The sequence below is a fragment of the Ischnura elegans genome, chromosome 6 (genome assembly GCF_921293095.1).
Source record: "Ischnura elegans chromosome 6, ioIscEleg1.1, whole genome shotgun sequence".
Classification (NCBI taxonomy): domain Eukaryota; kingdom Metazoa; phylum Arthropoda; class Insecta; order Odonata; family Coenagrionidae; genus Ischnura; species Ischnura elegans.
The window spans coordinates 114,465,679-114,493,610 of record NC_060251.1 but is presented as its reverse complement, the minus strand read 5'-3'; the positions used below and the strand labels follow the sequence as shown (position 1 = coordinate 114,493,610).

Sequence of the window (27,932 nt, the reverse complement as noted above, 5' to 3'; positions counted from 1 at the left end):
GAAACGTTGACAGCAATGTCCATCTTGACCCAGTTCATTTCCCGTGAAGACTTCATCAACAATGTTTAGAACCAGTGGCACAGTGAGGGGGGGTTTTGGGGGATTACCCCTTGAAAAAAATACCCCTCAGAAAGCAGTAAAACTTAATATTTTGAAGCATTTGTCTTAAAACTTTTCTGAGGGAGGGCACACACACCTCCTGTATTCCATACCCCCAGTATGAGTTGCTCCTAGCCTTAATTTCTAGCTGTACGCCTGTTTAGAACACTATCAGAAAAAGTAAAAGTTAGTCAAACGTTCCCTGAATCTGTTGAGGCAGTCCAGATGAAAATTATATTAGATTCAAATTTACTCATTTAAGTCTCAAATGGGGAAGTCCCCCAAGTGTCACCACTAGGTCTCAAATTTTGCTAGGTGGAAGGAAATGGATTCCTATGAAGTGTAGTTTTTGTTTCAGCCGCAAACGCTCAATACTTTTCTTAATATTAGCGACAGAAAGTACAAGGAAAACGCCTAAAGTTATGCAACCCACGATGCAACAATACACCTTCGTTGTTCTTCACCCTAATAACGGAGTATATATAAGAGGGGTTTTGAAGCCAAGGGGTGCAAGTGATTTTTTCTCATCAGAATTGGGTAAAGTTAATTTAAAATAAATACACAACTGTCATATATCAGAAGGCGCTTAACTCAAGAGATTAAACCCGAATGTGTAGGTGCCGTGGTACGTTTACGCAGTGCACTTCTTAATACTGCTCCCTTGGGACTATTTTCACGAGATTTTGAGCCTTAGTCAATTATCGGTCTAGAGTGGCATATTCTTGCCCCAAGAACGGGTGCGACTTTATTAATTGCTTTATAAGACCACTGTGTCTTAAATTTCCTAAGTTAAAACATCAAAATTAAAAAATTCATTGAAAAAATCCGCATGTACATGCCATGGTCTACTTCATCGGTGTAGTTTGAATAAATATACATATTATATTTCTAACAAGCCACTGTTTTATTTTTTTTGTTTTTTTAAATTTTTTATTATTTTATTGCCGTAAGCTAAATATTATTAAAATCAGTACAGCTGCTCTTGATTAATGAATGGTGTAACTATGTTATATAATGATAACTGTTAAGTGATTAATAGGCGGTACGAAGTTTGCCAGGTCAGCTTGTATATGTAAGGGTCCATAATTGCACTGTGGGTTGCATAACTTTAGGCGTTTCCCTTGTTCTTTCCATCACTAATATCTCAAAAAACATACCACCAGGGCATTAAGGGGCCTAAAGTGACTTTAGGGAGGAGATTCTGCGCCTGTGTGTATGACTACCCATACAAAAAAATCTGTGCTGTGGCTGTACTAAAGCTACACTGTAACTGTGCTAAAAGGGCTGTACTGTGACTCTACTTAAACTGCACTTGAATTGAAACATCGCAGTACAGTTATAGCACGGTCAAAGTGCAGTTGCCATAGCACAGTCACAGTGGAGTTGTCTTAGCACAGTCACAGTGGAGTTGCCATAGCACAGTCAGAGTACAGTTGCCTTAGCACAGTCATAGTGCAGTTGCCATAGCACAGCCACAGTGCAGCTGCCATAGCACAGTTTTTACTGTAATACTCTGTCCATGAATCAATAATTGAGTCTTGATGTGGCTATTGCATTCCCTGTATATCTTATTGAAAACAAGAAGCAGAATTAAATCAAGATAGGCCAATTAGCAGAGATATTTAGTTCCCTTTTTAGGTGTTTGAAGATTGGTTGCCTGATCCAATCAGAAAACCGCAAAGAGATAACAGTGGCCAAAACGACTACACTCATTCGAATGTTGACTAGTCTAAGGAAAGATAAACCATATTCCTAACAGACAATCACTGAATTTGTTACGTTCCACTTCCTTAATATGAACAAAGTTTATGGTACTAAAAATATTGCTATCGAAGCCCTTAGGTTCTATGAGAAAAATTGACAAATCCTATTCTGCACATCAACGGGCACTCAACATAAAAACCACCAAAATTTACTTCAGTGCTATTTGTCTAGTTGCCACACATATGCCCACCTCGATAGTTTTTGTTGATGAAGTTTCAGTACTAACGCCGTGGAGCACAATAAATGACAATAAAATATGAAAATAAAAGAAATTTATTAAATAAATATATACTCATGATTATAAACATAAAAATGAAAGTCTTGTTAAGGCATGGCCGCTCAATTCATTTGCCTCTTTGGCTTCCTTCCTGAAATTAAAAGGAAAAAACATTACATACTGATATCTAATAAAGTGTTACTTCAAAATTTGACTGTTTAAGTTTGTCTGAATTTAATTTTAGAGAAGTTGAGTACTTACCTCCAGCAGCAGAGTATAAATAAAGATATGTATTTTTTCAACTCTCTCGTGCTTCGCAAGGAGTAGATTGCGAGTCGTCGAAATCAATCGTGGAAAGTTGATTCATCGCGAACCACACGGATTTCAGCAAAATCGACGATATCACTTCACCCGCAAGAAAAATTCCCGGCTAAGTAGCTAATTTTAATGTAATTGAAGTAAAGTTCACTTCTTCACGTTCTTAGCGTCGATCTTACATCGACGCATCCATCGTACAGCGTAGAATTCATAGGATGAGAGCACGTAAACAAGTTATGTTACCACCAGTTCAACACCAATGCTGTCTAACAAAGATGGCCGAGTATCGGCGGAAGTTGTTCTTTTGACCATACTTTACCAAAATAATAAGCAAGCTGGAGCTTTGCATTGCCGCGGTAATGTCAACATCAATTTTTTATTTAATTTACGCATTCATTTTCTTATGGAAATGATAGTTGATCGTAATATGAAATAATATAGGAAATATTTTCTCCCGTCAATGACTAGTTTAAGTCCAGCCCTGTCAGAGTGCAGTTTGAGCCATAGTTCAGTTCCAGTCATGTTACCCAGCCCAGTCACAGTCCACTTTTAGCCACAGTACACTTCCAGTCATGTTTTCTAGCCCTGTCACAGTCCAGTTTGAGCTATAGAGTACAGTTCCAGTCCAGTTACCCAGCCCAGTCACAGTCCAGTTTCAGCCATAGTACAGCTCCAGTCATGTTACCCAGCCCAGTCGCAGTGCAATCTGAGCTCTAGCATAGTTCAAGCACAGTGATCTAGCACTGTTACAGTACAGTTCTTCTCAAATTCTTGCTGCCATAGTACAGTCTAGTACAGAAAAGTGTACTGTGACTGTGCTAAACACAGAGTTTAGTCCAGTTACAGTGCAGATTTAGTGCAGTCACAGCACAGATTTTTTTGTATATATACATGTTTAAGGTTATAATAACACCAGTTAAGGGGATTTAGGTAATTGAGAGCCTGTATATTCACATATGGGAAAGGAACAAACTTGGCCACCTAAGAAAAATATAATAATTTGAATAAACAAGCAAAAATAACAAACCTCGACCTACATAAGAAATTCACTGTGTTGCCATAACTCACACATAAATGATATAATATTAAAAATCAAAGGAACTATATTAAACTCCGCAACATGATTTAATGTTATTAACAGTGATTGCATACAAAGTCACTTGCTGTACATACATCCATGCTTTGTTCCATAATGAACTTTTGAATGAAATACAACTTTATACTTCTTCATACAATTTAATGAGGTAGAGAGTTTTGATACGCTCTATCATTTTGAGTCTAATTAATTTTCTTTAAATTGGTCATCTCATAAAATTGTTTTTAAAAAGTGGATAATTGCCCTTCATCATAAATGCAGTTCAACCCTAAAGTTGTTTGGGAAAGGTGAGGCTAGAGCTCAGTTGCAGCCTAAGCCGCAGGCATATGAATGCCAGACATTCAGGGATTGTTCACGGTAAATTGGTGGCGTGGCTGCTGCAGGATTAACACGTTGCCTACCGGGGTATTTAAATTCCTAGAAATGCCGAATAGGGAACTTGCATATATTTCAGATATAATCAATAGCCCTAAAATTATTTAAAAATATATGTTTGCATACCTCGGTGAAAGTTTTTTCATTATTTTATGACGTGGTTTGCGATATTTAATGCATCAAAGATCACGAGAATTTTCAAATGCAAGTGAGAAGCGAAAACGCCCGATGATTGGCTGGTAGAAAAGTGACGTCATAGTTCAGTACGAGGCACGGCGGCACGGCCATATTATATGTTGCATACTTTAATAAATGCGACGTCGTGGTTATGATTCATTTATTGAAGTGCAGACGTATCGGAGTTGTTCATTGTGACTTCAGGGCTATTATTTGATCTATTTCTCCTCCATTGAAAGCGATAGATTGCGTAAAGATGAAGGCATATGGTTATTCTTAGGCTGATCCTAGCAAGCTTCCTGTTACTGATTCCATCATGATAACAGGGTATTTTAGTGAAACTGTAGACTTCGTCGGCTCGGAAAGTCGATGCCGAGAAATGGAAAGGTAGCTGATGTGCATCTGTAATGTTTTATAGTTCATAACAAAGTGAGACTTGCGTATAATATTGGCGAAAGCGTATACTCATGTGAAATGTGTATTCTTTTGGCAGTCCGGTAGAGTCTTATGGTGAACTTATTTCCACCTCGAAGCTGTCGATGATACTTTCAACTTAAAAATACCTTGCCTGGAGGGCGACAGGAAGCTCTAAGGAAGCCAGACTATTAATGTTTTAATTTAGTAGCGATAATATAGACGAACTTCCAACACAATCTACCATCTTGTGACTCAAAACCCCGAAACCACTTCCTATTCTGCAGAAAGAATCGGTCAATCGCACTTCGATCAATATAATAAACACAACGTCTTCAGGTGTTAATAAGTTACTTTTGAAATGAAATACTTCCTAAATTAGCATTAAAATGTGCATGTTTTCCAAACAGAGTCTTTAATGCATTTTGGGAGCTTTTCTCACGATATATCTGAAACCTTCTCTAAAGGCGAGCTCATCGTCATAATTGCGATCGGTTGTCACTTAAAAATTCCGTATCGGATGACTTTCGACGATGACCGTGATCACCTGCACTCTCACTATCACTGGAACCCGTGGTGAAAATATCATCCCAATCCAATATCTATTTGGTTTTAACTGGGGAAAGAGCAACATAGAACTGCACATTCTTTGGGCAACTTTGGGTTTGACTTTCCCTCAAACACACCATTTCCCCTGTGGTGCACACCAGTCCTATCTTTATACGATGGCCTGACAACCTTTAAATGGATCCTTGGTTTATCCTGACAACCAACTAAATGGAAATTGCTGATCCACACGTCTTCCTCTATCTCCACAGTTTCCAAATCAAGGGCCGCGGAGCATTCCTCTCGTGACTCAACTTTTTCTGAAAAGCAAGCAACGGCGTAGAATAAAATCAAAGAATGCTGCGATTAATTTTTTGTGACCACCTCTGGATTCCATTCTTTTTCCATCTACAACTTCCTTTATCTTTCGGGATAAACTATGGGACAAGATAATGTTTGAATATTTTCATTAATTTATAACAAAATATAAGTTCTAAAAATACCCAAAAGTCATTTTATTAATCCGCACTAATGAGTGTAAATTAATGTGGAAGATGAATGCTGTAGACGTAGTAGTTTTCCCTAGGTTGAGTTGCAAAGTTCATGAAGTTGACAAAACGGCTAATTTTTCGGTGCGCGGAGTCATTTATTGCACTGGCCGTGTCTACATTTTTGAAATTTTTTGTAATAAAATAAATCAGAATTTAGGATAAAATTTCCTTTAAAATGACGAATAGTTCATTATTATAGCATGCATTGAAGCCAGGATATAAATTTGCAAAGTACAGCGGCACATCATTTTGACGCCGAGAGTAGAAGAAAACGCTGTCTTCTTATGGCTGGCACTCGAATGCATGAGGATCAACGTTGCTCTATATTTTCATATTTCCTCCCTTGATTTTAAACATCATGGAATTTTCTATGTCTTTCCGTAACTGAAATTGAACAAGTGCCTTAATAATCATTAAGGCACTTTAATTTGAGTCCATCGTAACGATCGTAACCATCGAGAAACACCTATCTCGATTTTTGTTCGGAAGTTGAGTTTTTATTCTACGGCGGCCGAATTATCGAAAAATCTCAGTTTCAAGATATTCAGTCAATGAAATATGGAAATATTATTTATATTAAAGTTATCTTCGCTCACATAGCACACGGGTTTATCATTCCGTTTATTATACTCTTATTTTTCCGTAACGCTCATCCCGACAGACGGCATGCATCCAGACTTTTCTTCTAATTTCCTCCGTGGGAATACAGACGAAATTTTTTTCTGGGGTGTTATTGCACAGAGGAACAATGCACCACTTGTAATTTTTCCTTATTTCACCCGTGTTCTCCTTTAAACGCAACGTGGCTCTTCCAAACCTGCAGTTGCTGGGCTTGGATCTTGGACTCGTACTGAACTATGACGTCACAGCCAAAGATTGGTGGGGGCGGTATTTTTTAGCCCGCGAAACTCGGGCGACTTTTGGGAGTCATTTTCTAGGGTATAAACTGAATTTTAAGTGGAAAAAAGTATATTGCGGTACTAAGTATTTACTGTAGTATATAAGCATACTGTTTATAAAAAGTATGCAATTTCCCTATTGGAAATATGTGCCTATTAGGGCGTAATGCCTTTGATTTATACATGGTTAAAAAGCTAATGTTTAGAATATAACTTTACCCAATCAAGCGTTATGATGCATCAATTCATTATGAATAATGAGCAACAACTGAAAACGTACTAACGAATACGTATTGTACGCTTTAAAATTGTTTAGGTTGACGCTCCTAAATGACGAGAATCTTCATCATCCGTCCGGAGCGTTCGGGAAAAAAATGACGAGAATTCTCGCCATCCGTACGCAACGTGTTAAGTAAAAAATATGAAAACACTGTAAATTCTGTGATTGCGGAAAGCATGAAGTTTTCTGATGCAGGTATACAAATAATATTTAGTCTAAACCTATAAGCTTAGATATAAAGAAATCTCTCCATTTCCTTTCCCATTCCGTTGCCTTCCTTTTTTCTGAGTTGGTTCACTATTTTTTTAAACATGCTATTCTAGACTAATTGAAGAATTTTTCTGCCTCGGTTCAGTGACTCACAAGTGCCAATTGGCCTGTGTTAGCAAGGAGACTGGAGAAGTGTATGCAAGTGGAGAAAACTTGATTGATGGAACACCATGCTCTTATGATCTGCACTCTGGAATATGTGTCCAGGTATGTTCTCAGTTATTATTTAAGATAATTATTGCATTATCACATAAATTAGTAATTATGTAAATAAATGTCAATGGCTAAAGTGTGGCAGAGGTCATAATATGACTTCCAATTCTCCATGAGTTGTTGCTGCTGGAAGAAATTATTTTATCACTGCAGCTCATATGGTGGAATCTCTCCTCCATCTAACCTCTTGCAGCTATTTCTTAAACTCACAATCAGTCTAAAAACTGCAGGTCAATCAATGACAATTCATCTCAATGATAATCAATATTCTGGCATTGATGGAAAAGTTTTAATATATTTTGTTACCAAAAAGTTATTTTGCAATTTAAACTGTCAATGATTCCCCATCAAAGAAAGATCCACCATGTAGGAGTATTTTTTGACAAAAGTTTTAATGGTTATCCAAATGGCATCTACAGGTGGAAAGTGAAACTGTTGTCAGCCTAATACTCCTATATGGTGGATGATATGCGATAGATGGTGCACTATCAATTACTCTTCAGAAACCTGGGGAAGCAATGCTAACCTATGAATACAGTTGAGGACCTCAAATCCAGGAAGCTTGGGAAGAAAGGGTTTCTGGATTTATGGTCGTCATGGTAAATATTGTTAATTAATTAATTTATAAATGCGCTCAGGCTCTTGTGCTCGATATTTGAGATCCCTACGTTTCCCTGCCTAGGTTGTGAGCGTATGTTCATAGTGTCTGCTAACTTCCTACTCATCCCAGAACAAGCCTTGGAGAGTGGTGCCACAAGGTGGCAAGTCGAAACACTACAAAGAGGAATTTTCAAATGTTCCAGATTTCTTGTTTTCTGGGTTTCTGGATTCCAGATTAGAGGTAGATCAACTGTGTGTGTGTAGGTTCTTCATTATCATTGTGGGTCAACCTTTCCGATCAAAAATTTAGATGGACAGTCCTGAAATTAGAAGTCTCTATCATCAAAACTTCAATCTTACCATCAAGACTTCTATTTTGAACTTTTATCCCAAAGTCATCTCTCATAACACTTATCCTCACTAAGTACCGATATATCAGCCCCATGTTTAATCCCATATAAAAATGTTTTTTATTATATTTTGCGTTATTTTCACTTTTATACTGAAGGTTATATAAATTTCATTAGTGCTGATGAAATGGCATTTCATTCACAGTATTTAGTGCTCCATGCACACAAAAGTATTAGTTTCTTCTTCCAGCCACCTGACACGTTCTTAAAAAAAGGCTTGAGCTTTCTCAGTGAGTAAATAGAAATTGCTGTGAGAACATTAAAAGAATAGAACATTAAACATTTGGAAAATTTTTGAAAAATGACTCATCTCAATGACTTACTGCCATGGTATTAATAAATGATTAAATCAAAACTTGATGCTTGTACGGGGTGAAAGGGCTCCATATTATCAATAACAGACACTTTGTTATTACCACAATATATTTTTTTTTAATGTTGATGGTTTTGGCTGCTACACCATTATCAAGTGCAGAAAATATTTATTTATATATTTTTTTCTGTACGTTTATTTTCTGTAGCAGCCGAAATCAGTTGAAAGTTTTAAAAATATATTATGGAAGTAACTAAGTGTCTGTTATTGATAATATGTATTAATAAATGGTATTTAACTTTAAGCAGATGCAGTTACCATAAGTCAAAACTAGAAAATAGTTTTAAAGATTTTTTTTTATTCTTCTGAGGCTTTGGGGGGGGATCTATGCTAGACCAGTTACGCCACTGGTCTTGACAGACAACTCTTAACATTTATAAATGCTCTTTGCAATAACAGCATTCACTTTCATCTTCTCAGGGCCACTGTCAAGACATGGGCTGTGATGGTGAGCTGGACTCTGAGGTGAGGGAGGATTTCTGTGGGAGGTGTGGAGGAAACGGCTCATCTTGCCAGAACGTCACCTTGACCTTCAAACGTCTCCTGAGAAGGCGTGAGTGGAATGTGGCTACCACCGGTAACCATACGTATTCCCATCATCAACTGACCCCTCTGAGGTCAATATGACCATAGTGATCATTCCAAAGGGGAACTAATATGGAGTCAGTATATTTCATGCTTTTGCCAATTTTTTTACGTATGAAACCAAAGGAGTATTGGTAGAGGCAAGAATTTGGGGTGAATAAAACTCTCGAATTTCGTCATTAAAAATGACCCATTTCGGGATAAAAAATGGGAAATGGCTCTAAATTTCGGTGTTTAAAAAAAATTGACTCATCCAAGATTTCTCAGCCGCCATTTGGTGATACCTTGCATTCACTATATTTATGGCTGTTCTGGAGAAAATTTATTTGCATTTTAATGTATTTACAACAGTTAATAATAATATATTTATTTTACTCTTGGAATGTACATGCATGGTTTTGTCTATAACATACACAAATGGTTACATAGGTATAACGTAGACATAGGGTTACAATGATTGAGGTACATGCACAAAAATACAGTATTTATTTATTCATCTGAATATTTTGCAGTACAATTAATCTCCAAATGTCAAAGATAACATAAGTTCAACATTTTCTGGTGTCAAAGTTGTTCTACGGTCACTTACAATATTTGTATACGCTGAAAATCCACGTTCACTGTCCACATTAGACACTGGTACCGACAGTGATTTAACACTTGCATGTACAAACTCAGCATGATCTTTTTTTAAGTTGAGTAATTCTGACATGAGGTCAAATTCAGATCCATTAGAGAGTGCTTTCGTGAGTGCACTTTTAACAGCAGCATGACCCTCAAGAACCACTTGTGAAGATAGTGCTGCCATTAATGGTAGATGCTTTGAGGCCCTGATAATATCATTATTTGTAGTGGATCTCATGAATCTTTCATCAAAAAGTTGGCCAATAGAATGAAGAAATCCCTTGGCAGTATCTCCATGCTGTAACTGTGAAAGCTTGATTTTTGCCTTCGTAGCTGTATTAGTTAATGCTGCTGTCAGCACAGGTGCAAGTTTTTTTGGGAGATTTTTTATTAGACCAGATGTGTCATTCCCAAAACTACCATCACTTACAATTTTTAGACTATTTCCTATGTCTATTAATTGGCTTTGTAGTTTGTATGAATAAGGATATGCACCCTCAAGGCATTCTAGCAGCTTCACAATCGGTTGACAATGTTCAACAACAAATGCTGCTTGGCACTGTATAATAGCAACCTCTTCTTCGGTCAGGCTACTTAACCTATGTACAGCACTTCCTCCCTCCCCCACCAATGAGAAAAATTCTCGGATATCAGAGAGATACTCATTAACATAAATGACAGCCTTGTGCCAAGAATTCCAGCGAGTAGCTACAGGAGATGGAAAAAGCTTAGCTTTCTTTTCACCCTCTGAATACTTCTGCTGTAAGAAAGCAAGGTATGCATGTTTTCTTTTTCTCGTATTCAGAAATGCACTTTTCACCTGCAGTATACACTCATTTAACTCTTTTAAATTAATCTGAAAAATATTACTCACTAAATTAAGTTTGTGTGCCCAGCATTGTATGTGCACCAGGGACTCACCAAACAGGACTTTCAGGCTGTCAACACACTTTTTCATATATGCAGCAGAATCAGTAACGATACAAGAAACATTTGTTAAAGAAATTTCCAACTTGTTAACAACATCCATTATTGCCGGACCACATTCAGTAGCGTTAGCATTGGATAAAATCTTTGCCCCCCCGACATACAATTTGGAGCTGTCACTACATTCTAGGATTTTAATTAAAACTAGAAAAACACACTGCCCTTTTCTATCTGTTGTTTCATCACAGAGAATTGAAACTTGTTGGTCTTTTACTTTTTGTCTCATAAATGCCTCCTCTTCTTCTCGGACTTGAGGGATGTAAGTCTGCCGCATCATATCAGCTGAAGGCAAATCTCCAGCACCTGAAAAAAATACGAAATATTAAATGCAACACAAAATTTCCATGTTATCTGGCCCAGCCCAGTAGTATCTTTTGGATAGAGAAACACCATATTGTCAGAGTTACAGATAGTATACATAATTTTAAGTATAGCAAGGTTAAGTTTAGAAGTTAGAGCAAGCCATATCCAAAGGTTATATGGAAAAAGATCAATATAACTAGCTAAAAAATATAGAGAAAAATTAAATAGTTGCTCACCTGGGATGTATTCACTCATCCACGATCGCAGACTGAGGTTATCTAGTTTTTCTATTGGAATATTGGCTTCCAAAAATGCTTTACAGGTGGCCATGACGAAATAATTTTTTTCTACTCTTGCCATTTTAGAACTTTGGTAGGTTTCTTGGAGTGAAGCTTGCCGTTTCACTGATTGACCCTTCTCCTTCGCTTCTTCTTTGAATTTCTTATGTCCTGCACCCTCACAGTGCTTAGCACAGGTATCTTTACGTGCCCATTCAATTCGGCAGTTGCAGTATTTGCTCATTAATATTTTCTTCTGTTTATCAAAAACATAGAAACCTTCACTGCGAAACTGAATTTCGCGGTCAAACACAGTTACTGCTTTCGGCATTTTCCTTAGGTCAATTTACGCAATGTAGGGATGTCTCAAGCCGAGTTCACATGGGAGTGGAATATACGGAACAGACTGCTAGTGGAAAAGCATCTAGCCAATCACAATCCATTCCTTCTATTCCACTCCCGGCTTCCGCGGGGACTACAATGTAATGAACTGACTACAATGTAATCACTAATGTGACATTCGTGCCGGGACAAAGTTAGAAATCGCGCTGCGACAACGAGAAAAAAACAAACGAATATCGCTTGGCGACTGGAGCTCAGAGGTTGGCGATATTTTGGTGCTCAGACGTTGAGACGTGCAACTCGGAAATTACAGCGGTAATTTTTGTAAATTACCGCTGCCCCTGAAAATCATGGCAATTTTGACCACTACCTCAATTGAAAATTACGGAATTTACCCATCTATACTCGGACGAATAAAGATGAGAATACAAGACGGATTATGATTAACATAACTTATTGGATGGTTTGATTCCCAATTAAAGGTCTCTAAGATGTGTAAAATCGTTGGATTTGTACATGTAGAACGCGTCCGATGATTAGTATTGTACGGGTATTTGAATGAATTCAATTGGAAATTTTCCGTCAGCGCTTAAAATGATAGATTTTAATAGTCGGAAGTAGTAATATTTCCTGCAGAAATGAGATAGCAAGTGAGAGCAAGAACAAAACTTATCACGGAATATTTCATTCGGTGGAGATAGTTTCGCGGTCTCGGGGTCTCACTCTTAATAGTATACAAGATAGTATATAAGTGCGGAGGTTTGTCGAAAATATTGGGTTCGATACAAAGATGTTTCCCTCTGTTACATGCTTGAATTTTGGCCGTCGATGAGGATTTTACGATGAAAAGATGTTCTATATAGGTAGAGGTTTTGCTACATAAGCAACATTTTTGCAAAATATCCAGTAAAAATTCTTTAAAAATCGCATTATTTTCGCTTAGGATAATATATTTCGCGTTATCCCAAATAATCTTGATATTTCGCGTCATTCCGCGAAAAAATCGTTTCGCGAAAAATTCGTGCCTCTAAATTGGGTTTGTTCAGTGATGGATAAAAAAAAGCTCAAGGGGGAGCGTAAAATATATTTTGAGCTACAAAAATATATTGTGGAAGTAACTATTAATGATAATATGTATTAATAAATGGTATTTAACTTTAAGCAGATGCAGTTACTATAAGTCAAAAAGTTTAACTTGTACTGTAAGGAAAAATAATCAAGTTACATGCAAAGTTTAGGAAATTTTTATTTAAAATGATTATACGCATTTACAATAGATAATGGTATCTTATAAAATAAAAAGTTACAGTTGTGGTTCAGCACTGTGAGGCAATGTGGGCGACCCCACAAGGGGGAGGCACGCGCCCCCCATCTGTATCCTCCACTGGGGTCGTTCACTTGAATTGCAGTTCATTCAAAGAATTTGGTGGATCACAGGAATAAGTTACGAAAAGAAAAAGTTTCCCGTTCTGCAGTTTCTGTGTGAGTTTCAGCTAAATAAAACATGAAAATTGGATGGTAATTTTCAACTCTGCACCTGGCACCACTGACAGTACTAATTTTTGAATTATTAGAGAATAAATGCTACAGTTGAAGTCAAATCATGCTGAGTCAATAAGAGTGTAATACATATTTCAAGCCTGCTGCGTGAACAGTGGCGAAATTCACATAAATTGCGATTAGAGAAGTTTTCCAAGGATAGGGTAAAGAACTAGGACCTTTAGCTTTTCTGGCTGCTGACAGGACACTCGTCTGTCGTTCCTGTATTCCCTTGAGTTATATTGTATTCCAACTGTTTACTATACTCTAATAAAGAGTTCTAAATAAACTTGGTATTTTAAGCACTCTCAGATATTAAGTTACAGAGTTTTCATAGACATGTTGTAGGAAATCCAAGATTATATCCGATTTTCCAAGATGGGAGTGGGATACTTTAAAAGACTTTTGAGAGTTTCATAAGAACTACCCAAAAACCATCTCCATGAATTTTCAGCCTGTTCAGCTACTTTTCCGAAGTTCAGCACATTCTTCTTTATTTATAAACCAGTTTTATCGATCATTTTTAAAACCCATTGTGGATGGCATTTTTTTAACATAGCTTGAATTATATCCCACTGCTCTAACCTTTTATCTATTTATTCTAGGTTTGACAAGGGTTGCAGTCCTTCCGAGGGGGGCTCGGAACATCAAAGTTGAAGCTCACTCCGAGTTGATGGATCCGCCTGTCACGTTCCTCGTCCTCCGAGATCGACGGAAGCGGGCCTTTGCCTTAACTGGACAAGAGAATTGCATCCAGAGGTTAGTCCATGCATACTGGGGGCACATACAAAATATTGTAACACCTAATTTTGAGTTTTTTTGGACTGGATGTGGGTGTGACGATCGATGGGAGGAGGACAATGAAGCGGGCAATAATGAGCGGCAGAGGTGGAAGGGAGCAATTGTTGTTGACGGCACGAGAGTGAGATCAAGGGGAGTTGGATTGTTAAAGCTGTGGCGGTCGGATGTGTTTTTGCTCCCGAGTTTGTTTATACGGAGTAATATGTAACAATATTTGTGAACCATTGAAGAGAATATAAAAAAACGTTTCAGTATCAAGTTTATTGAGTTGCAGATTTGGAAAGGGGAATTTTGCCCCTTAATCTAAGTGCCGAGTCTTTCAAAAGATATGATAATTTTTCTAATTTTCAAATCATGATGATATTCCTCTCCTGGTAATAGGGTGGTTTCCTATTATTTTTTTTTATTGCCTAAATCAAAAGATTATTACTCCTGGCTTTCATGCTTTTCAAGCTTTTAGATTTTTAAATGACGATATATATTTTTTGCAATTAAATGAAAAGTGAACATTATCAAACACACGAAAACGCAACAGCTAAGTATGAATACTGGGAAAAGCCCACATAACGTCATTCTGGTTCCCGTTGCTGCAAATTGAGGTGACCTTGGGCTGAGGATATATGCCCGGCTGCAATGCAGGCTGCTAGCAGATAGAAGAGTACCCTGCCAGCAGGTAGCGCTTGGCTTAAATGAGGATTATTAGGTAATACCTTATCAAATGAAGGAAACTTTCCAACCACAGGCAGTTTTAATAGGTGATTATTAAGAGATGTTTACCTGAGCTCTGGACCTCATGCATGCATTGGTAATCTCAGACGATGTAAAGCTCCTATCTATTCGTATAGAAACTAGGTCCCTGTGACGTCACGTGGAGTGGCATCGCATGGGTGCCAATCTGGCCTTTTTCAAATGAGGTTAAAATTGACCATTGCCATTGGTCTAAACCGGTACATATTTCTAAAGCCAAATAATTTGTATATTATGAATACACTAATGGTGGGTAATGAATCGCAATCAATGCCTTTCGTTTTCTCTGATGAAGGAAACCACTCTATTCCTCCTGATTGCCAAACTACCCCATTTCTTATTCTTTTTCTCAGGAGCGGTCGGACCCACTCGTGTGCTGAGGGGGTCAAGATACCCCGCTCAGCCAACGTGGTGGCAGAAGGTGCTTTGTTCCACTATGAGCATCATGGGCCCCTGCAGACCCTCTGGGCCAGAGGGCCCCTCCTCGCGGAGCTCGTGCTGTCAGTAAGTCCGCTATCCCATCTTTTTGCTTCAACTAATTGCAAGGGCCAAGTATTTAGAATCAAAGTTAAAAGAGGGATAATTTCTCCTATTCAGGCTGTCACTTTTTTCTTGCACCAAAATTATGTATCCCAAATGAGTGCCTAATGTAGACTATCTTTCAGCTGCCACCTCTGCAATCGGCCTCCAGTGGCAGCTCGTGAGTCAAATGCTGCGAGGAGCACTCTCCACAGGAGGGTCAAAATTTTATAATATTTCATGTATTTTATTGAGTTTTTAAGGCAATCTAGAGATCATTATGACTCACTATTACACAAAACAATAACTAACACTAAAACATTAACAATCACTAACTCGATTAACTCAACTAAAACTATAAGGCCTATTTACAGACCAATCACTCATTCGATAAAACGATTTACACATAATAAGTCAACTGATCACCAAAGCAACATATCCTGCAACTCTGCAACACCAAGATTATACGGCCCCCGGCTGGCACGGCGATGTCAACTCACTAGATACATCGTTCTGCGCATGCTCGGGCGGCTTCCCAAGACTTCCATAAGGCACAAGCTTAGACGCTTCATAGCACCAGCAGCCCCCACCACTACCACTCTTCATATAACTGCATGGTGATGGATTGGGACGTTCTGGCCAGCGCCCCTCAGCTACAAATGCGAACTTCTCGTGCTATTTTTGTGTGTTTTTTTCCTAGATTTTTGATGCATGCGATTGAAAAAACACTTTGGTTAATTAGATGTATAATTATAATTGAATGGGTATTTAATTTTTTTCCTTTTTCAAAACTTTGGGAGGGGCGGCGTCCCAGAGTCCTTATGGGCAAGCCGCCACTGTCGGCCTCTATATTTTGATCCCTGTTGTGGCCTCTTAAAAAAGGTCTTCCTCTAACTCTGGAAACTCTGCAAATTCTGGTAATCGCACATTCAGATTTGCGTCGTGGGGAGCTTGGGTGATATGAAGGTTCCAAAGCACTGCATGAAGCAAGTAATTTTTATGCAGTCACGCACACAGTGTAAAGTTATGTACACCAGGGGTGGAATTTGCCATGAAAAAGTCAAATGGCTACAGTAACACCGTGTGGAAATGAGATGTCAACATCCTGCTTGATATACCCAATCTGAAATTTGCCTTGGAAGAAGGTAGCTTGTTGAAGTAAATGGTAGAATACCTGACCGGCAAGTAGGAGATCTGAGTTTGAATCCTGAATAAGTTAAATGGTTTTTTTTCATGGCGATTTTCACTACTAGCATTCAAATACACATATGTAGTATATACGTACTCACAAGATATGCGGGTTGCCTATACTGATAATTTGTTTTTAATTCCCGCATTGCATTGTTGGATAGAGGGGGCTGAAATCCCATAAGCCCCTCACACCATTACCCCTAGCTACTTTCCTCGCTCGAGGGACGGAGGGCTGCTTTATTTTCCACCACATAAACTCCCTTTTTTTATATTCAACAGAATTATGATTGACTCTATGCATTTGGTCTCTCTTGAGGTATCAGTGCTGCAAGTTGGTGCCAAAGGACGGCAGCAGCAGACTCCGATAGCTCAGCAGGTGCGAATCCAGGGCAGCTACACAGCAGCCGACGAGGACGTGGCGGGCGCTGCTGGTGAGGGTCGCTACGAGTGGCGAGAGGGCGTGTTCCCCGGGAGTGGCTCCAAGTGGTCGCCCTGCTCTGTCACTTGTGGAGGCGGGAGGCAGCACAAGAACCTCGTGTGCACCGACACAAAGGCAGGCAAGGTTGTCCCGCGGAGGCTCTGCTCCCTTGCGCTCAAGCCACAGAACCCCACAAGGCCTTGTAACACCTTCAGGTAATTATGTATTTCAAGTTAGATCTAAGGTTCCCGCGGCAAGAGTCTCAGTTTTCGGGCATTCCTCCATGTTGAGTTGTCCATAGGTGACGACAGTTTCCCCAGCCATCCTGCTGGCATCTTCAGGTCAGAAGTAGCAATGCATAAAATTTGGCCGTCTTATATAGGTACTTTGGGGATCGCAGGTCAGTTCTGATTGGCTGGTTCTCAGGTGGGCTCTGATTGGTCATTGATTTTGAAGACCCTTTTCCATATGTATTGGCTAATGTGTGGCAGTCTTACCTACCTAAGAGCCAGAGGTGAAGTAGTGCAGTATTAAATAACCGTATTAAATCAGTATAAAATTTTTCTCCCTTTTAATGCACACTGACCGATTTTCAAAATTATTTTTTCATTCTTTAAGGAGACACTGCCCTAATTTTGTATGCTGTGCAAAAAAATCACAGCATCAAACAGACCTGCCAGCAGTTACATATATATATATGGCATTCAGCAAAAACAATTTGCTGATTTGTGTCCGCTGAGCGCGACCAGTGAGGTGAAGAAACAGGCCTAATTCAATGTCAGAGTCCACATCTTAGGTCAAATCTTTAAATAAGAATTCAATAATCAGGTCCAGACCTTCCTACGAGATGAAAATCAGCATAATGAAAATTTAACTCTCGCCTTGATGGACACAAATGCATGTCCGGGCTAAGTTGCCAAGACACCAGGGAATGTGCATTCGTGCCTCTGAAAGACTGCATTTCATACAGTGGCAAAACCAGTTTTCAGTAATGCAAGCTAAAATAGTCTGGGGTGAATGGATTGATTTCCAACAGTTACCTATACAGATTTACCAAACATGCTTTAAAGCCTGCTGCATTTCATTCTCATGCATACAAGGACACTCTGGCTCAAGTTATGAATTGATAGATATGCATCAAGAAACACCTCTTTTCTGGAAAGCTGTGAGCACTCCAGTGGTGTATCTTAGCTGCTTGGTGCCCAGAGCTAACTACATACATAGATGGTGGCTACCCCCTAACACTAAAAGATTCAAGGTTCAATTCTTCTTGAGCAGGGGTGGTCTGGCCAAGTTGGCTGGTCAGAAATCGCCGAGGCCCTGACCCTAGGGGGCCCCCACAACGTTCATGTCTATCATGAAGCCTATATATAAGGTGTAATTAATAATCTGATTACTTGAACCAATCTTTTTTGCAATTATAAATTTCTACATTTTCATCATTGCTTTATTTACAGCATACTCAGTGTAAAAATATTATATAAAAACAAATAAAGGTGTCAGAAGATAAAAGGAAACCTGATGCTTTTGTGAAAGGGTTATTCGAAAAGATTATTTCAGAGTTTTTTTAGATTTCAGTGCAGTTTAAAGGAAAAAATTCTCTAAATAGATATTAGAACCGCAATGCATTTTTAAATTTTAGAAGCTGTAAAATGCTCACTTTTCATTGTATTTTTCTTATGAAATTGCAATTTTTAAATAACTTTTATCTAGTATTTAAGAGCCTGAATAGCCTCAAAATCCATTTCCAGGCATCCAATTTCCTAAAACTCTCCGGGAGAATATTCTTGAATGATGACCCTGTGATGTGAGCCCCAGCAGAGGGCCCCTAATCACCCCAGTTCTGAAGATTTGATTTTTGCTTGTCTCCCTTTTAAATGGCACCAGAGGTAGCCCTCCTCACGCCCTGGTATGCTCTCTCCGCTGCTCTCTCAGCTCCAATTTTGGTGGCTGCCCTTTACAGTGACAGTGGCGACCACCCTGTACCCCTCCTCCTTAGTACACTATCATAGGCTCACTCTGCTCCTCATTTTTTTGAGCTTTCTTCTTTCTTACATGCAGCTGCTCGTTTGAGTGGGTTGCAGGACCATGGGAGCATTGCTCAGCAACTTGCGGTGCGCGGGGCGTGCAGTCTCGAGAGATCTACTGCGTCCACTCAAACGCGTCGTCTCTCATCAAGCGTGGCTTGGCACAGCCATGGGACCACTTTGTAGACCCAATAAGGTAAGCCAAAACCTGTTTGGAAAAATTGCTTTCTCATGTTTTCTAATAAAAATAACATCTTTCACAGGATGCATATGTACAAATGTATCTCCCTCTCAACCAGTTTTATTTTTCTTTTTGGCGACACATTACTTGTTTAAAACATGAACTATCATCTTGAATTTTTCCTTAAAGGTAGAGTTTTACAGCTAAGTACAGTTTTTTTCAACATTTGACTGTATCTCAAATTAAAAATGTGTAATAATAATGCATAACATTCATATTTTCATAGACCGTTTGCCTGTCAGTCCCTTGTGCCCCCCTCAGAAAAAAAACCTGGATCCGCCCTTCTGGGGAACTGTGTAGGTATATGTGTACATTTTTCATCTTAAGTTCATGAATTCCTCTGTTTCCCCTTGCAGATGTGGTGGACCAGGTTGGCAGTGGCCAAGACCAACTGGTCTGGATTCAGTGACGCCTTGCAATCGCATTCCTTGTCCTGTGGAATGGGTGACAGGAAACTGGTCGCAGGTTAGTCATTCACAGTGGCTGTGTACTTATTATTTCTTTAGGTTAATTCAACATGGTTGAGTAGCTAAGAGAAAGTATCCACTTTTCATTTGTTTTGACACAAACAATTTGCTTTCATATGTGGTATCATTGAATGCTAAAAAGCAGGATAAGAGTTTACATGATGGGGGCAATTCAAAGCTTTCATTTTTTTACCAATGCTTTTCTAAATATTTATGAGCTGACTTTTTTTTTACTTTGGCTGGCTGACACCATTTTTATGAAACCAGCATGATTTGACTCCTACTTTAGCATTTATTCACTAATTATACAGGAATTACTATTGCTGGTGGCACCGGGTGCAGAAAGTCAGCAATGTGCCGTTCTCCTTTCTATCACCCCCTTTCTAACACTTCCTTTCTAACACCGTCTTCACTGTATCATCACCCCAGCTAAAATTTATTAGTGGTATCGCTGCATAACTCTTGTATTCTCTAATGAATAACTGAAACATCCTTCAGAGCATGCGTGCAAACTGCTTAAACAGCATGAATGTTGGATGATAATACCCTCTGCCAAATCCCCCCGTGAGACCAGCAAACACTTTAGATTGATAGGTGTTAAAATAAAAAATCCTCATCATTGCTATTGCTATTGCTCCAGCTTCAGGAATAATGCTCCTCGTGTATTTCCTGCTTCTGAAAGTAAGTACAGTAAACTCTTGATTTTACGAAGCAGGATTTTACGAAGTTTTCGATTATACGAAGTGATATTGCGGTCCCGGTGAAAAGCCTATGCTAAATACATGGCGCTATTCGATTATACGAAGTTTCGATTATACGAAATTTTTTGAATTTACGAACCTCCGCTCGGTCCCTAGGAGCAAATGGCATTCGTTTATACGAACTACGGCGAAAAATTTGTCAACAAAACTAGTTACGCCGGCGTAAGTAGCTAAAAAATCAGCGCTTCCATCTGTGGTGGATCAAAGTGCGAAATCGTAAATGATAATGCAACTTTGGAGAGAAATGGGTCGCCAAAAACCTCACTGTGGGAATTTAGGGGGAGTAGGAGTTCAGTTAAAATAACGCGGCTGACATTATGCCCCTATTTACGTGCCTGTTCGTAAACATAGCATCGACAATAATTCGTAGTTTAACATGTCAGGAAGGTCGCGCGGAGTATTTCGTACACTCCTAATTAACCCTTTGCACTGCTGTGAACGTACTTCGAAGACTACTTGACTACTTTTCGCCGAAGCACTTCGAAGGGTCCCTAATCCGGGACCCTTTCCTCGACGAGCACACCCTAGCTGGCCCCTGAAAGTGGGCTATTTCTTAATGCATTACCTGACGCAACCCTGGGTTTCAAAGGGCAAAGGTGCCATGGGGGAAAAAGAGTAAAGTGCGTGTTACTGTGGGGCTGTGCGTCAACCAAACGGGCGCGGACAAAATAAGCCCGTTGTCATTGGGAAATTTGAAAGGCCACGGTGCTTAAAACATGTAAAATTGGAAGCCCTCTCAGTTTTTTTACCATGCAAATAAAAACAGCTGGATGACCCGAGAAATTTTCCAGCAAATGGTTATACGTCTACAGAGAAAAATTGCTGGAGAGAACCGCAAAATTGTTTTAATAATGGATAATGCCACCGTCCATAAATTCGTGGAATATCTAAAATTGGCTAATGCTCGAGTCCTCTTTTTACCCCCGAACTCGACCAGCAAGTCCCAGCCCTTGGACCAAGGCATTATCCAGGATTTTAAAGTCCTGTACCGGAAGAAGCTTGTGCGGTATTACTTGCGATGGATCGGTATGTATACATTCATCTATTTTGCTCATGTGCGTTTGGATATCGATTTAGATATTTTTATTCATGATTATCATTCTTTCAAATCTATTTGCTACTTTTATAATTGGGAACAGAAATTAATAACATCCCGAAATGGACGTTGATACATGCAATCCGCGCCATAATATCTTTTCGTGTATATATTGGCCTTTGTGAATAAACAACTTAAATATCTTAAGTATTGGGCTCTATTTACCGCCAATTTATATTTCAAGCTTCTCGTAATGAAGACGCACTTCCAAGTCTAACCATGAACTTTCTTCTCACGCGCTTCCCCGTTCTCCCATGCTGGGGTTCTGTCTTTCAAAAGCCTTTGTCCCTTCCCTCCTGCCGCCTTTGGCTGATCTTGCTGACATCCACCTTATGCTTCCCAAACCCCTCCTTCCCCAGCATTTCCCATTCACTCCCTCCCTAAGGTGACTGAGCTTGTGTGCGTCGCAAAAAAATACGGCCCCCAAAAGTAGACTGAGGCAGAGCTCAAGGCCATTTCCCCACCCTTCTTTCTCCTGCCCCCTTCACCAGTCGTTATGCTGACCACACTTCTTCCCTCAGGCAATCCCCATCCCACTCTTATTCACCCCACCCACTGGGAACGTTCCCCGATTGTGGAGAAGGGCATGGTTCATCTTTACCTGTAACGGGGGGAAGTTATTAACCGGAGAGAGGCGGAAGAAGTATCTTCCACTATCGGGAAAATGGTGCCGCGCTTATAATTGTCTCTCTTCTTCTCAGCTGACTTTTCAATTGAAATTATTTTCTTTGCTCTTTCCAACTATATTTATTTACGATTATGGCGCGACTATTTTTTAGTGCTAAAACTAAGAAAATCTTTTCTCTATGTCAATGATCCTTTGCCTAACTTTCAATACGGCGGAGAAAGGAACACGAAAACTAAATGAGGTGACGGTACAGGTTTTTGCGTGTCATTTTTTGGGAATTCACGCTAGCGAACCAATACTTAACCACGTTGAGAAATGATAAAACGTCTCTTGTAGGAAAACAATCAATGTGGATAATAACGTTTCTATCTATATTTCTCCGATACTGTAAGATGTTTCTCCTGTCGTTTTCCGGTTGGAACTGGTTGGAACCTTGCTCCTGTCGGCATAAAAGGAGAGAAACATACTATATGAACAGGTCACCTCACACCCGGTATGAAGAATACAGTCCTGATGAAGAATTAAGTCTTTTATGGCAACGTCTGCGAAGATGATGGAACACAGTAGTCGGACGGAGAACTCAAACAGAATTTACTTCAAATATTCGCCAGAAGATAATCACATCCTACGTTATTTACGATCATAATTGAATCTCAGCGAAAATAGAGCACATTCTGCTGAAAATACGAAGTAACTCGAAATATTAACTTACGAAGGTTATTTTGGAAACGGGGTAAGACCCTTGTTTTTCTTTTTTTCTCGTCACTGAGCGATAGAGGGCGACATAAATGGCGGTTAGGCCGGCTGCCGCTAAAATTCCGTGGGTGTCAGAAACAAATATCTATCTTTTGCATACTTAATAGTAGCTATTGGCTCCTAACCGCAAATTTATAACATTAAATTCTTATAATAAACATTGCAATTCATTATTTGAGTACGTTTTCTAAACTGGTCGGGAATTTCTTTAGCGATCGTGGATGTTGAAGTATGAACAAGAAATGGGAATTTTATGGTGGTATTTAACGATTTATCACATCATAAATCGATAGCAAAAAGCCTTTTCTATGAATTATACCGAGAATAACCACCGAAAACATTTAAATAAGACCACTAAAGACAAAAAACGACGGAAGAAACAAAAGCGAACATTTTTTTCGTGACTTATGAAAAAGGTTTGAATTTACGAAACTCGATTTTACGAAGTGCCAATTTTCCGGTCCCACTGACTTCGTAAAATCAAGAGTTTACTGTATACCTATCCATTCCATAACTCTATATCAAATAAAATTCTCATACTAACCTACCCCCACTCAGGGGCCGTCTGGCCAGGTCGGCTGGTCGGCAATCGCCCCAAGCTCAGGGCCCCCCCAGAGTCCTCTGGATTGTCAATAATACACCACGCAGTTCATTTCAGTAGCATTTATTTGCTAACTACACAAAAATTAGTACTGTTGGTGGCACTGAGTGCAGAAGGTCAGTAATGTGCTGCCCTTCTTTTTATCACCCCCTTTCTAAGACCCTCATCACCGCACCCTCATCCTTGCTGAAATTTATTAGTGGTATTGGTGCATAACTCTAGTATACTCCAATGAATAACTGAAACATCCTTCAGAGCATGCGTGCAAACTGCTTCAACAGCATCTCTTTGGACTTCATATACAGGATCAGACAATTAAAGAAAGTAAAAAGCAATAAATCACAATTTGAGGAGCCCTTTCATCCAAATTAGATTGTTTACTGCATTATGATCATATACTTTATCCAGTTTTATTTTTAAAACTAAAAAATTCTTATGATTTCTTACTTATCACATGATAAAATACACATGTTAATTAACGTATTACATATATTATAGTGTATCATGTGAGAAAAATGAAAACCACTTTTTTGTTAAAAAGAAATAGTTACAACCATGCCCTCACTTTCTCGCAATACTTATTGTTAGAGGAATTATACAACTAAGAAAGATTTCGTGCTTTCCCGGCGAATGGACTTGGTAAAGAGTTCTCGGGATCGCCACCGGGTCAGGAACTCCATATCTGCCAACGTTTCGATGTCCGACTCGGTCATCGTCCTCAGGGCTGTGAATGTCGAGGAGAAATTCCACCAAAAAAGATCCGGGACATGCTCGTCCAAGCAAAAGATCCGGTAGGATTGAAGACACCTGGCGTTTACCAAGTGCCATGTGGGTGTGGGAAAATATACATCGGTGAGACGGGCCGCACTATAGACACGCGGCTCAAAGAACATAAGCGCCACCTCCGCCTAGGACAGCCCGAAAAGTCAGCCATCGCAGAGCATTGGATGGAATGCAAAAATACTGTTAAGTTTGACGACACCAAGATGCTCTGCCGATCCAATGGCTTTTGGGATCGACTCATTAAAGAGTCTATTGAAATTAGACTGTCTAAGAATACCATCAATAGAGACTCCGGATATGCTTTGAGCAGCACCTGGAAACCTGTGCTCAAGACTATACAAAAGGCTAGGCAAAACCACCAATCAGAGCATGCCGCTGACGACAGCCAATCAGCAGTCACCTGACCACCAGAGTGACTGTATATAAGCAAGTCAAATTCTCACTCGACATTCACAGCCCTGAGGACGATGACCGAGTCGGACATCGAAACGTTGGCAGATATGGAGTTCCTGACCCGGTGGCGATCCCGAGAACTCTTTACCAAATTATACAACTACATTCCCTGGGCTCTCACAGGAGCCTGGGCCTCAACAGGGATTCCTGCCCACCCATACTTACCAGCCCAGTGGCGCATTGAGGGGGGGATTTTGGGGGTTAAACCCCCCCCCCAGAGCACAGAGAAATTTTTTATTTTAATCCATTTTACTTAATTGGATTGATATTACTGATAGAATAGTGTAAGGATTAATAAAATATCCCTCAGAAAGCCGTAAAACTCACCATTTTGAACTATTTATCTTAAAATTCTGCAATTTATTAATCTCGCACCTACGGCTTATCGTGGTGGGTATTACATACCCCACACACCTCGGTATTAGTTGCACCTAAACCCTCCCCGGCCTTAATTCCTGGCTGCGCCCCTGTACCAGCCCACCCCTCAGTTTGGGGGATTCATATTAGGGTGGTCACCCTGCATGTTCTCATTCATTTGTTTGCAGTGCGTTGCCAAGGGAGATGGCCTGGGGGTTTGGGGTGAGGAGAGGAGGGTGACGAGGTGTCCCGCTCCGAGGGGTGAGCCCCTCTTCACGTGCGGTCGACCCCCACCCGAGCACAGGCCGTGCAAGATAAATCGGCCGAAGGAGTGCACTCAAGATTCGTCCGTTTACTGCCCTCAGGTGTCTCGATATCTCGGAAGGTATTGCCTCATCCCTGAGTTCAGGGACATCTGTTGTGAGACTTGCAGAAATATCCAGCCCGATCACTACTTGTAAAATTTTAATTTATCTGTATTTTTATCAATATTTTCAAAAATTTGTATCAAATATATAATAAGATGATATTGTTTTAAATTGAGTAAACTTTGATTTCTTAATCCCACCCTGCAACGAATTTAAGGGGGGGTTTTGGGGGATAAAACCACCCCCAGAGCTCAGAATAATTTTTAAGTTTAATCCGTTTTACTTAATTGGATTAGTATTACTAGCATAGTGTTAGGATTAATCAAATATCCCTCAGAAAGCCGTAAAATTCGCCATTTTCAACCATTATTTTTAAAAAATTTTCTCAAGGAGGGCCCCTGCAACTCCTGCTTACCCTGGCAGGCATGCAATACCCCATACCCCCAAGTATTAGTTGCACCATAGAGTAAGTATAATATACTTACTCTATGGTTGCACCTAAAACCCCCCCTAGGCTTAATTCTTCGCTGCGACCCCTGCCCATTATCGATGGCTGTGTCGTGGATTTGCAAGACGGCTCGATGTATGTATATGAAGTACCTGTTTAACGTTCCTCCAAATTGATAGTTTCCAAATATCATTGGCAACTTGAAGGCAGGATCATTTATCCATATCTCACAGTGTTCACCTCCCATGTAACTTATGCATAGTGTCTAATTCATGGTGTTGAATCTTGGATATAGTTTCTGCTGTTAGATTGGACTCATCCACTGGGCCGTATTTGGGATGTGGGTGGCCCGGGGCCCATTTTGATGGGAGGCCACTGTTTCAAGGTGTTGAAATTTGTAACCTAATAACTGGAATGCAAGTAACACAATTTTCCATTTATTTACGTCTGTGTTGACGACTACATGTGAACCAAAAAACAACCCAGCTTTCACTTCGAATTCCCTAATACATAATGGTTTTTTTTCTGATTTTGTGAGATTTACCTCTATATTGGCGGAAGGCTCATTCTTAGTGGGTGGCCGTGGGTTAGTTGGAAGCCTAGAGCCTGGGCCCTGCCTTTGTGATCTGGCCCTGCTTATCCATAAAAGCTATGACCCTGGATTTAAAGTCTGGTATTTCATTGGGTAATGTACCCTTTTGTTGATTTCATACTACATATCATATTGTCGTGTCCTCCCGTGGACAGCTCGACTAGGGGCGGCTCAGAACTGGGATCTTGGACTGACGCTGAGGGATTCCGAGCAGCGAAGGTGGTCCTCTAGGAGGGACGGTATCGGGTAGAAATGAAAGACCCCGGGTTTGCCACAAGAAGTGTATTTGGTTCCATTAACTCTTGTGTGAGAGTTATCTCTTCCTTCGACTTCCCCGGGTCAATCGCAGAACTCCCCTTCCACGGCCCTGTGGGCCCCCGCTACACGGGTCCCGACTCTTGACGAAGGACGACTCACGAATGACGAATTGACAAAATGACCTCAAGTCAATGATGCGTGCTGTTTTTAAGGCATCCCCACATCTGACCACCCCTCCCCCTCCGTGAGTTCGAGAACCTTCCAACGGTACGCCATTCCTTGCTGAAAAGTGCAAACGCATCGGCAATTAAAAATGCGGTTCCCACTCTCAGCAGAATCAGCGCAGTACGGACATCGAGGCTTTCCTTCTATGAGAGTGCACACGCACCGTCTATCCGAAAATGCATTCCTTGCCGTCAGCACAATCCGCACCGCGTAGGCATAAAGGAAAGTTCAAGAGACCCACGCAAGAAAGGTGAATAGACGATGAGGAGGACGCATAGGCCGACCAAAAGAATATGCACGCATCGACAAAAAAGTATGAGGACTTAGTCGAACGCAAAAATGAAGTCGGGATTTAACAATATTATCACCAGATCCAGTACACACCACCAATTGTTTTTTATGTCTTTAATCCAGGATGTATGTAGCTCAGGGTCTAACTATTGCGTTGGAGGAAAAATAAGAATGGAATGCTCCACTCAGAGGCGCAGCGAGGGGGGGGGGGTTGTGGGGGATAAACCCCCCCCCCCCCCCCCCAGAGCTCATAGAAATTTTTAAGTTAAATCTATTTTTCTTAAGTGGATTAATATTGCTTATAGAATAGTGTGAAGATTAATAAAATATCCCTCAGAAGACCGTAAAAATCACCATTTTGAACCGTTTATTTTTCCGGCAGAGGGCCTCCGCACCTCCCGCTTACCCTGGTGGGTATGAATACCCCAAGCCCCCCAATATTAGTTGCACCTGAAACCCCCCCTAGCCTTAATTCCTAGCTGTGCCCCTGGCTCCACTTGCTCAGTTTTTCAACCTGGAGATTGGTTTGAATTGAGTGTTAAGGTAGAGCTGACCCCAGCCTTAGCCACATGAATGTGAATGTCACACATTCAGGATAGGGGGGCCAGCTCCTTTCCTTGGGAATTCTCAAACCTCAAGGATTT

The 27,932-nt window shown here is 40.1% G+C and overlaps 1 protein-coding gene across 1 annotated transcript in view; it reads left to right on the top strand.

Moving 5' to 3' along the window:
* The window catches only part of LOC124161450 (A disintegrin and metalloproteinase with thrombospondin motifs 3-like), a 68,658-nt gene extending 43,013 nt beyond the window's left edge, over positions 1-25,645 (top strand). The window contains exons 13-20 of the mRNA XM_046537772.1: positions 7,092-7,213; positions 9,023-9,155; positions 13,866-14,019; positions 15,162-15,312; positions 16,835-17,151; positions 18,998-19,159; positions 19,561-19,669; positions 25,295-25,645. Of these exons, the coding sequence (XP_046393728.1) occupies positions 7,092-7,213; positions 9,023-9,155; positions 13,866-14,019; positions 15,162-15,312; positions 16,835-17,151; positions 18,998-19,159; positions 19,561-19,669; positions 25,295-25,567 (1,421 nt within the window). The 3' untranslated portion in view covers positions 25,568-25,645. The remainder of the gene's footprint in view (positions 1-7,091; positions 7,214-9,022; positions 9,156-13,865; positions 14,020-15,161; positions 15,313-16,834; positions 17,152-18,997; positions 19,160-19,560; positions 19,670-25,294) is intronic.
* The last annotated feature ends 2,287 nt before the right edge of the window (positions 25,646-27,932 follow it).